Raw genomic sequence first — 12,094 nt, forward strand, 5'->3', positions numbered from 1 at the left:
CATAGTAGGAAAAAAAAAATCTCAAATTATAACCATAGTAATAAGAAATAACCAATAATAACCATGATAACTAAGTAATAATAAAAGTGCTAAGAACAATAATAAGAATAATAATTAACAACAACAATAATAATAATAATAATAATAATAATAATAATAATAATAATAATAAAACAGTTTTAGATACCACTTAATTTAGACTGTTTTGGAGTGCAAATAAATGTGATTTTACAGATTTTTTCAATGTAGGCAGATTACCACTACGTATTAACTAGAAGTTTCATTTCTATTGGGAGAGCATTCCAAATATGAGGTCCGGAGCAAAACACACTGTTTCTGAAAAGAACTGTTCTGAACTGAGGACAAGATTGACATTATTACTGCATGTGTTATGTGATGTGCATACCATTTGGAAAGGATGGGTTCCATGTGTCTGTGTGAGGCTTTTGTACATAAATATTAACAAAAAGTATCTATGAATGTTACTGAAATTGAGAAATTTCTAAGTGGAAATTACATCATATGTTGAATCATATTTCCTCATGTGAAATATGCACCGGAATATTTTATTTTGGGCCATTTGTAATCTGTTTAGAAAAGAGGGCCACGTACACCCCCACACTGACACACAATACATTAAATGGGGTTAACAGAGGGTGTAATATATACTGACAAGTTCTTCTGATGTGGTGCAGTGTGGTGAGGTGAGGTGAGGTGAGGTGAGGTGAGGTGAGGTGAGATGAAGTGTGTGTGTGTGTGTGTGTGTGTGTGTGTGTGTGTGTGTGTGTGTGTGTGTGTGTGTGTGTGTGTGTGGTGGTGTGGTGTGGTGCATGGCGCGTAGTGTGTGGTGTGCATCCTTCCCTCCTCCCGCAGGTTCGAGTCGCACACCGCGGCGGGCTGCCCTGACGGCTATATGCAGATCGAGGAGCTGAGCAGGCCCCTCAACGCGGGCTACTGGTGCGGGGACTCCTGGGGCCACAACGTGTTCTACTCGGAGACCTCGGCAGTGAGTCTCATGATCCGGGTGTTCACCAGGTTGGACGACGGCACCAAGGATGGGCCCGCCGCCTTCTCCCCGCAAGATTCCGTCATGCTCCGGCTGTCATACCGTTTCCTGCAGAAGGAGCGTGCGGTGCTACGGTATGGCGCACCTTACAGCCCCAAGTACCGCGGCGAGGACGTGCCTAACACGTTCTGCGACAGAGTCTTCGAGAACTGCGACAAGAAGAACTGCAAGGTGCAGTCCCCGAACTTCCCCGGCATGTACCCGCGTAACCTCACCTGCCACTTCCACATCCGCCAGACGCGAGTGCCGGACGGCAAGGTGGCGCTCATCCGCGTGCGGCAGCGCAACCCGCACCTCATCTACATCAAGGACCGCAACGCGCCGCACCTGTCGAGGGAACAGCAAATGAAGGTCGGCGCGGCGTGCCACGTGCTACACGACTACCTCGTGGCTTATGACGGCCGCACGACCCGCGCCGCCGTGCTGGCCACGCTGTGCAAGGGCGGCGCGCCCCTCAGCGGCATCACTTCCAGCGGGTCTGACCTGCTGCTCGTCTTCCACGCCTCGCCCTTCGACTTTCCGTTTCAGGACTCGCCGCGCCGCCGTACCTTCGGCTTCGAGCTGGACGTGGAAGTGGAGTTCGTGGACCGCGCCAGCACGGCCTACGTGCGGCCCGGCGAGCTGTGCTCCCACGAGGTGAGCAGCCGCGGCCAGCGTAGCGGCTACCTGCAGGCGCCGGGACACTCCTTGCTGCCCAACACCACCTGCTGGTGGCGTCTGCTGGCCGAGCCCTCCGAGGTGGTGTGGCTCTACTTCCTGCACTACCGCCACGTGCACCACCCAGAGATGCCACCCCCCGCCCACTGCTCCAACACCCTCACCATCACCGACGGCGACCCCGCCACTGCCACCGCCGCGCCGCCAAACCTGCATCACACCGCGCCACCAGACAACATCACCCTGGGCCCTACGCTACTCGGCAGGTTCTGCCGCCCTGACAAGCTGCCGCGTGTGCTCGGGCGTGCACGCCCCGGGCCCACACGCCGCGCCCTGCCCTCCCGCAGAGAGCTACGTGTCCTCCTCGCCGTCACTCACGCTCTCCCTCAGGTACGCGGCGGGCACGGCGCCCTCGCACATAGAGTTTCTGGCGCGTTACGAGTTTGTGGACAAACGGCAGTGGGGGACTCCCACCCCCGGGGGCGGCCCGTGTGACCGCACCTTCACGCTGCGGCCGGAGGGACTCTTCGCCTCGCCGAGGGACGTATTCTTGTTCGGGCGCGGTGGATCGCGCAAGTTGCGTTGTGTGTACACATTCGAAGCGGCGCCGCACCAACGGGTGGCGTTGCGCATCATCCGGTCACGCATGGGCGCTGCGTGCAGCACGGAATACCGCCACGCCTCGCTGCGGTACGAATGCTCGCACGCCGGCGCGGAGGGACAGGCCGCCATCTGGGTGCGGGAGCGGCCATGGCAGGACGTGGCCATGACGCGCGCCTGCCTGTGCGCCACGCCACGAGGTCGGCCCTTCTCGCTGCTGAGCTACACGCCTCGCCTGCAGCTGGTGTTCAGCGTGCCTGCCATGACGGCGCACCACGACTACACACACTTCTTCTTCGAGGGCGAATACTCCATCGTAGACACCGCGCCGCAGGACGCCGCCTGCGACGCCACCGCGCGCCGCCTCTCGGGCCGCTTCGGGAACTTCACGGTAGGCGGGTCAGCGGAGAGCCTGGAGGGCGCCGCCAGCGACCCCTGCCTGGCGCTGCCTCGCCTCGTCACAGCTACGGATGGCTCCTTCCTTTTTCTACGCCTACCGGGCCACTCCGCCACCCAGGAATCATGCGCCGCAACGGCGAGACTCAATGTGTACGCGCCGGGAGGCCTGGCCCCCATCGCCTCCGTGTGCCCCACTGCCAGCCACGCCTACACCGCAGTGTTCAGCAGCGGGTGGCGCAGCGCCCCAGGGAGCGGCAGGGGGTCAGGGCGCCATCAGCATCCAGGGCGGCGCCAACAAGAGACACGCGACCTGTTGCTGGAGGTGGCCGGCAATGCTTCTGTGCCGCTCAGGGTATCTTGGGTCAGCGTGTGGCGCCCTCTACAGACGGCGCCGCTGTCGCCCGCTGGTGCCGACCTGTGCCCGCACCGCTGCCCGGAGATCAGCGCCTGCCTGCCACCGCAGCTGTGGTGCGACGGCGAGTCGCACTGCCCAGCTGGCACAGACGAGGGCGCGGCGGCGTGCGGCCTGCTGGCGGCCATGCCCTGGGTGTACCTGGCGGCTGGCGGCGTGCTGGTGGCTTCGCTAGCGGCGCTGCTGGCCGCCGTGGTGGTGCACCGCCGCCGCTCGCAAGCAGTAAAGGCGGTGGCGGCGGCAGTGGTGGAGAACAACAGCCACGGCGTGAAGAGCGCCACACACGACCCGCTGCTGCCGCCTGAGAAGGACTCGTGGTGACGCCGCGCCCCGCCCCAAGACCTCGTCTGTGTGGACTACGAGACTACCGTGTAGGCCGGGGCGGGGCTGGCTGGCTGCACATCACACACTTACACACACACACACACACACACACACACACACACCTAAACGTTTACCAACATAAACATTCACACACACACACACACACACACACACACACACACACACACACACACACACACACACACACACACACACACACACACACACACACACACACACACACATACACACACACACACACACACACTAAAACTTCCACCTTAGGCAGTTCTTCCATAGGCAAGTATTTCTGTAGTGAGAAGAGGAGAGAAGGGGCGCAGTCCCACCCATCCTTACCCCCGGGGCCCCGCAACACACACACACACACACACACACACACACACACACACACACACACACACACACACACACACACACACACACACAACAGCGCCATCAATCTCAGCGCCAGACAATTCAATCACAACTTTAATACACCTTGCCGCTAAATTCGCCAATATATAAACCACATCACCCCTCATCAGAAATTTCTTCAAGAATTTCCCACCAATAAATTTCGAGTTAGGCCTACCCGCGCCCCGCCCCCCTTGTTTCCCCTGCTGAGGCCTATTTAAGCGGTAGGCCTAAGCACGCTATCAACACGGCGCCTCATTATGTCGCCACACACACAGGAACACATAGATGGTAGATAAGAATGATAATAATGGTAACTGGAGCGATGGTAGACTAAAATGTGAATAAATAAAAAACACACTAAACGCAATAATTCATAATATATACGTACGTGCGTAGGTTTAATTGAAATGAGTAACTTTTTTAGATCAGATAAATGAATAAATTATAAGTTTTTTAGAGGCAATACTGAAGAGAAATAATAATCGTTTTGTATTTTGCGTATGTTGTAATCTCACAAATAAAGACAATGACAGAAATAATAAAACACGAACAAAACAAACACAACCCAACCAAACACTACCTCCTTAATCTCGTTTTCTTTACAAATGCTTAGAGAAAAATCAAGTCTCCCATTTTCTTTATAGCCTTACTCGTGTTCTTTCACAGTTGCGCAAGGACAGACTAAACTAAACTGAGCCAAATAACCTAAAGAACTTAAACGAGCTAAGATTAACTCAAACTATAATGAACTAAACTAACGAAACTTTAAGCAAACCGAAGCAAAGTGACCTGAACTGAATTAAACTTAAACTGAACTGAACTAAACGGAAATAAAAAGGAACTAAACTTAATCAAACTGAGCTAAAACTTAACTAAGCTGAAATAAGTTAAACTAATCTGAACTGAACTGAGCTAAAACTGCAGTAGATTGAATTGAACTTAGATAAACTGGAATAAACTTCATTATAACTGAACTAAATTGACCTAACCAGAAAATTAAACAACACTGAACTTAAATCGACTGAACTAAACTGAACAAAATATAACTTAACTGAATGATCAACCTTAGCTAATCTAAACTCAAATTAGGCAAACCGAATTACTAAACTGAAATTCAACTTAACTAATCGTAAGTAAAAATAACTAAACCGCGCTAAACCAGTGGTCAAACTTAACAAAGCTCAAGTAAAAAATAAATTGTCAAGTGAACCAGGGTCAAACTTAACAAATCTGAGGTGAAACTTAAATGAACTAAATTAGGGTAAAGCTGAACTAAATGGAACTAAAATTATCTAAACCAAGATGAAATTGAACTAAACTGTACTAAAACTTCACTAAACTGAACAAAACCTCAACAAAACTGAACTAAAGCTTAATTAAATTGAATCAAACTTAACTAAACTTATCTAAGCTTAACAAAAATTAACTTAACTCAACCAAACTGAACAAAAAACAAATAAACCCAACCGTGAGCTAAAATTTAACTGAAGTTTAATAAATGCTGAGACAATCTAAGACAAACACTGAGACAAGACAACGCTGAGACAAACTAAGACGAACACTGAGACAAGACAACGCTAAGACAAATTAAGACAAGAACTGAGACAAATTAAGGACACTGAGACAAACTAAGACGAACACTGAGATAAGACAACGCTAAGACAAATTAAGACAAGAACTGAGACAAATTAAGGACACTGAGACAAACTAAGACGAACACTGAGACAAGACAACACTGAGACAACAATGAGACAAACTAAGACGAACACTGAGACAAGACAACTCTGAGACAAACTGAGACGAACACTGAGACAACACTGAGACAAACTAAGACGAACACTGAGCCAAGACAACACTGAGACAAACTAAGACGAACACTGAGACGAGACAACACTGAGACAAACTAAGACGAACACTGAGATAAGACAACGCTGAGACAAACTAAGACGAACACTGAGACAAGACAACACTAAGACAAACTAAGATGAACACTGAGACAAGACAACGCTGAGACAAACTAAGACGAACACTGAGACAAGACAACACTGAGACAAACTGAGACGAACACTGAGACAACACTGAGACAAACTAAGACGAACACTGAGACAAGACAACACTGAGACAAACTAAGACGAACACTGAGACAAGACAACACTGAGACAAACTAAGACAAACACTGAGACAACACTGAGACAAACTAAGACGAACATTGAGACAAGACAACACTGAGACAAACTAAGACGAACACTGAGACAAGACAACACTGAGACAACTAAGACGAACACTGAGACAACACTGAGACAAACTAAGACGAACACTGAGACAACAATGAGACAAACTAAGACGAACACTGAGACAAGACAACTCTGAGACAAACTGAGGCGAACACTGAGACAACACTGAGACAAACTAAGACGAACACTGAGACAAACTAAGACGAACACTGAGCCAAGACAACACTGAGACAAACTAAGATGAACACTGAGACAAAATAAGACGAACACTGAGACAAGACAACACTGAGACAAATTAAGACGAACACTGAAACAACACTGAGACAAACTAAGACGAACACTGAAACAACACTGAGACAAACTAAGACGAACACTGAGACAAGACAACGCTAAGACAAATTAAGACAAGAACCGAGACAAATTAAGGACACTGAGACAAACTAAGACGAAAACTGAGACGAGACAACACTGAGACAACACTGAGACAAACTGAGACGAGACAACACTGAGACAAAATGAGACGAGACAACACTGAGACAACACTGAGACAAACTGAGACGAGACAACACTGAGACAACACTGAGACGAGACAACACTGAGACAACACTGAGACGAGACAACGCTGGGACAAAAGACAAGCAAACTCAACCAAACTCAGCTAAACAAAACACATTCTCGTAAACACTCGATTTTTTTCCTTTTTTTCCTTGTTTTTTCCTCTCCTTATCAGTTTACTCACTTCGATTTAACGTCTTATCTCGAAGGACGGGACGGGGGGAGGGTGGAAGAGTAGGGGGGGGGGGCGTCTCTCCGGGGGTAAGGGGGTGATGTAAAAAAAAAGAAAGAGAGAGAGAGAGAAAGAGAGCATGAGAGAGAGAGAGAGAAAGAGATAGAGTGTGAGTGAGAGATTAAAGAGAATTTAGACAATTTATACATTTATATTTGATAATAAAATGAAGTTCTCAATTTTTTTTTATTTCCCTGATTCCTGAGAGAGAGAGAGAGAGAGAGAGAGAGAGAGAGAGAGAGAGAGATTAGATAAAAAAAAAAAGATGGAACAAAAGGATTGAAAAGGAATACAAAAAATAGAGGAAGAAAAGAAGGAAGGAAGGAAGGAAGGAAGAAGGAAGGAAGGGAAAGGAAGGAAAGGAGAGAAAGGAATGAGGAAGAAAGGAAGGAAGGAAGTGAGAAAGGAAGGAAAAAGGAAGGGAGGAAGAAGAAGGAAGGAAGAGAAAGAAGGAAGGAAGGAAGGAAGGAAGGAAGGAAGGAAGGAAGGAAGGAAAGAAGGAGAGGAAGGAAGAAGACAGGAAGGAAAAGAGTAAGAAAGGAATGAAAAAAAAAGAAGGGAGGGAAGGAGGGAGGAAGGAAGGAAGGAAAAGAGGAAGAAAGAATAAAAGGAGTAAGAAAGGATTGAAAGAAAGAAGGGAGGAAGGAAGGAAGGAAGGAAGGAAGGAAATAAAGGAAAGTAGGAAGGAAGGAAGAGAAGGAATGATAAAAATAACAACCAAGAAAACAAAGGTTAAGCAAGAAGGATGAAACAAAGAAGGAAGAAAAAGAAACACATGAAGAAATATAATTAGGAAGAATGAAATAAAGAGAAGAAAAGAAAATCAAGGCAAACAAATAAAAAATAAAGCATAAACAAAGATAAGAGAAGGAATGAGATATGAAAGACAGAAAGGAGAAAAGGAGAAAAGGAGGAAAAAATAAGAGAAAAGGAAGATTGAAGATGAAGAAAATGAAAGAATAAAAATACGAAGAAAGGAAAGAAAAAGAAAGAAATTGGAGGAAGGACGGATAGAATGACAAGAGATAAAGAAGAAAAGAAAGGAAGGAAAGAGGAAGGAAGAAAAGAGGGAGACGGATAAAAGACAGAGCACAAACAGAGAAAGGAAAGACAGGAAGTGGAAAAAAGAGGATGGAAGCAAAATAATGAACAAAAACAAAGAGAATAAAAGGAAAAACAAAAAAAAGGAAAAAAAAATTGAAACAGAACAATACAAGAAAAAACAAAACAAAAATGGAAAGAAACAATGATTTGATCAGAAAGAACACGGAGAGAGAGAGAGAGAGAGAGAGAGAGAGAGAGAGAGAGAGAGAATGCTCGGACAATGCATGCGCTCTCTCTCTCTCTCTCTCTCTCTCTCTCTCTCTACTCTACTACTTAACATTACTACTACTACTACTACTACTATTACTACTACTACTACTACTACTACTACTACTACTACTACTACTACTACTACTACTACTACTACTACTACTTACTACTACTACTACCACTACTACCACTACTACTACTACTATTACTACTACTACTACAACTACACTACTACTACTACTACTACTACCACTATTGCCACTACTACTATTGTTACTACCACCTACTACTACTACTACTACTACTACTACCACTACAACAACCACCAACAACAACCACTACTACAACTACTACTACTACAACTACTACTACTACTACTACAACTACTACTACTATTACAACTATTACCTACTACAACAACTACTACTATTAGTACTAGTGCTGCTGTCTCTACTACTTTACCTTTACTTTGATCATAGAGAGAGAGAGAGAGAGAGAGAGAGAGAGAGAGAGAGAGAGAGAGAGAGAGAGAGAGAGAGAGAGACACACACACACACACACACACACACACACACACACTCTCTCTCTCTCTCTCTCTCTCTCTCCAAAGGCTTCAAAACTGCACAGACCTTAATCCTCTCCGCTTCGAAACAGTGAAGCCGAACCAACAACTCTGAACCAAAGCCGCAAAAACAACACACGGTTCGAACCTCCGGGGAATGGAGCTCCGGAAAGAGTGAAGCTTCGAAACATGAGTGAAATGAAGCCTTGAGTTAAAAAGTGAAGGGGTTTTTTTTAAGTGTGCGAAGGGAAGTTAAGAGGAATAGGAAAGAGAAAGGAAGGGAAACAGTGAAATAAAATAAGAGAATAAAAGTGAAGCTTCGAAACGAGGGTGAAATGAAGCTTTGGATAAAAATTAAGGTTTCGTATGAGATTGTCGAAAAGGAAAGAAAATAAAATCAAGAAAAAAGAAAAAAATGAAAGCAATAAAGGAAAAAAAAACAATAAATAAGGAAAATTATGGTTTTATATGACATTAGAGAAAACTGAAGGGAAAAAAAAACAAAAAAAATATATAAATAAAAATAAAAATAACAAAATCAAACAAAAAAATAAGGTTTTGTATGAGATATGGACAACGGAAGGAAATAAAAATAAGCAAAAGAAAAAAATGAGAAAAAAAAGAAAAAAAAGAAAAAAAGGAAAAGGAAAAAAGCAGAAAACAAAGATAAATTTCAAACCGGTAAAAATTTTGTCTGTAGATAAAAAGCAAAAAAAATTCGAGAAGGAAAAAAAATAAAGGGGAAAAATGAAGAAAGAAAGAGGAAAAGGGAAAAAAAGAAAGAAAAAAGTAAAAGGGAAAAAGAAAGGGGAAAAGGGGAAAAAGAAGGAGAAAAAGGGGAAAAAAACGAAAAAGTAACAAGGGAAAAAAGAAAGTAAAATAGGAAAAAGAAAAAGGAAAAAGGAAAGAGGAAAAGGAAAAAAGAAGGAAAGAGGAAAAGGGAAAAGAAGAAAGAAAGAAGAAAAGGGAAAAAAAAAAAGAGGAAAAGGGGAAAAGAAGAAAGAGGAAAAGGGGTAAAGAAGAAAGAAAGAGGAAAAGGGGAAAAAGAAGAAAGAAGAAAAAGAGGAAAAGAAGAAAGAGGAAAAGGGGTAAAGGAAAAGAGGAAAAGAAAAAAGAAAAAAAAGAAGAAAGAGGAAAAGAAAGAAAAAAAGGGAAAAAAGAAAGAGGAAAAAAGGAAAAAGAAGAAAGGAAGAGGGGAAAAGGGAAAGAGGAAAAGGGGTTAAGGAAAGAGGAAAAGGGGAAAAAAGAAAGAGGAAAAGAGGAAAAGAAGAAAGAAAGAGGAAAAGGGGTTAAGGGAAAGAGGAAAAGGGGAAAAAGAAGAGGAAAGTTGATTAGAAGGCAAGGGAATGGAGCCTCGACATAAAAAGATCAATAAATAAGTTTCAAACAAAAAAAAATCTTTCAAAGTAATTAACGAATAAAAAAAAAACTGTTTTTATTTATTTTCGAGCAAAAAATAAACAAAAATAAGAAATAAAAAAAGAAAATGGGAGGAAAATCACACACACACACACACACACACACACACACACACACACACACACACACACACACACACACACACACACACACACACACACACACACACACACACACACACACACACACACAAACCAAGCGATACGTATGCACACGATGCTCATTGGAGGGAGGGAGGGAGGGAGGGAGGGAGGGAAGGAAGGAAGGAAGGAGAGAGAAAACAGAACAAGGGGAGAGGAAGACACAAAACACCGAATAAGGGAGGGAAGAAATGGAGAGAAAGAAGGGAGAGAAGGAGGAAGATAGGGCGAGATGGAGCGAAGGGAGGTAGGGAGGGAGGGAGGGAAGGGAGGGAAACGTGAAAGGGAAGTAGATAGCATTCAACTGGAGGGAGGGAGGGAGGTCGGAGGGAAGGAAGGAGGAGGAGGAGATAAAGGAAAGGTGAGAAGGAGGTGAGGGAAGAGGAAGGAAAGAGAAAGGAGAGAGGAGATAAGGAAAGAGAGAGAGAGAAGAGAGAGAGAGAGAGAGAGAGAGAGAGAGAGAGAGAGAGAGAGAGAGAGAGAGAGAGAGAGAGAGAGAGAGAGAGAGAGAGAGAGAGAGAGAGAGAGAGAGAGAGAAGGAAGGAAAGAAGACGTAAAGGAAACGAAAGATAAAAAAAAAGAAAGGAAAAGAGGAAGAAAGAGGAAACTGAGAATCTGGAGTAAAGGGAGAAGGAAGGAAAGAAGGAAGGAAGAAGAGGAAAAAACATGAGGAAAGACATTTAAAGAAGAAAGGAAGATAGGAGACACGGAAAAGAAGAGAGAAACTAAGAGAAAGTGAAAGAAACGAAGGAGAGGAAAAGCAAAGGAGGAAACAAAGGGAGAGAGAGAGAGAGAGAGAGAGAGAGAGAGAGAGAGAGAGAGAGAGAGAGAGAGAGAGAGAGAGAGAGAGAGAGAGAGAGAGAGAGAGAGAGAGAGAGATGGAAAATAAGAGAAAGAGGAAATTGGAAGGAGGAAGGAAAGAGGAAGAAAGAGGAGGAAAGAGGACGAAGGAAGGAGGGAAATAAGGAAGAAAAAGGAAGAAAAGAGAAAAAGATAGGAAAATAAAAGAAGAAGAGGAGGATGGAAGGAAAGAAAGAAGGAAAGAGGAGGAAAGAAAAGGGAAGGAGAGAAAGAGGGATGAAGGAAGGAGGAAAGGAAAGAAGAAAAGAAGAGAAGGAAAAAAGAAGGAAGAGGAAAAGGAAGAAAAAAGTGAAGAGAAAAGGAGGAAAGAGGAAAAAGGGAGTGAGGGAAGGAAGGAAGGAAGGAGGGAAGGAATGAGGGAAAAAGGGAGGGAAAGAAAGACAAATAAAAAGAAGAGGATGGATGGAAAGAATGAAGGAAATAGAAGAAAAAAGGAAAAAAGAAGAGAGAGGAAGGGAGAGAGGAAGGATGGAAGAGAAAGAGGAGGAAGGAAGGAAAGAATGAAGGGAATAGGAGGAAAGAGGAGGGAGGGAGGGAGGGAGGGAGGGAGGGAAAAAAGGGATGGAGGGAAGAGGAAAGGAGGGAAGGATGGAGGGAAAGGGGATGGATGGAGAGAGGGAGGGAAGGAAAAGGTGGAGGGAGGGGAAGAGGGAAGGGGTGGAGGGAGGGAGGAAGGGAGGGAGGGAGGAATGGAGGGGCAGTGTTCTAGTTTGGAGGGAAGTGAATGGTTTAAAGAGATGGAACCACACCAGCCAAGAAATTTCCCTCCTTTTTCCCTCCTTTTTCCTCTTGTATTCCTTGTTTCCCCTCTCTTTATTCCACTTTCCTCTCTTCCTTCCTCTTTTTTTTATCTTATATTCTTAGTTTTCTCTCTCTTTATTCTATTTTCCTCTTTTCCCTCC

At 45.0% G+C, this 12,094-nt stretch overlaps 1 protein-coding gene across 1 annotated transcript in view; it reads left to right on the forward strand.

Moving 5' to 3' along the window:
• LOC123520561 overlaps positions 1-6,411 on the forward strand; it is an 18,619-nt gene extending 12,208 nt beyond the window's left edge. Inside the window, 2 exon segments of the mRNA XM_045282950.1 lie at positions 874-2,016; positions 2,018-6,411. Of these exon segments, the coding sequence (XP_045138885.1) occupies positions 874-2,016; positions 2,018-3,455 (2,581 nt within the window). The 3' untranslated portion in view covers positions 3,456-6,411.
• Positions 6,412-12,094: the final 5,683 nt, after the last annotated feature.

Source organism: Portunus trituberculatus, chromosome 7 (assembly GCF_017591435.1).
Source record: "Portunus trituberculatus isolate SZX2019 chromosome 7, ASM1759143v1, whole genome shotgun sequence".
In the NCBI taxonomy this organism is placed as follows: domain Eukaryota; kingdom Metazoa; phylum Arthropoda; class Malacostraca; order Decapoda; family Portunidae; genus Portunus; species Portunus trituberculatus.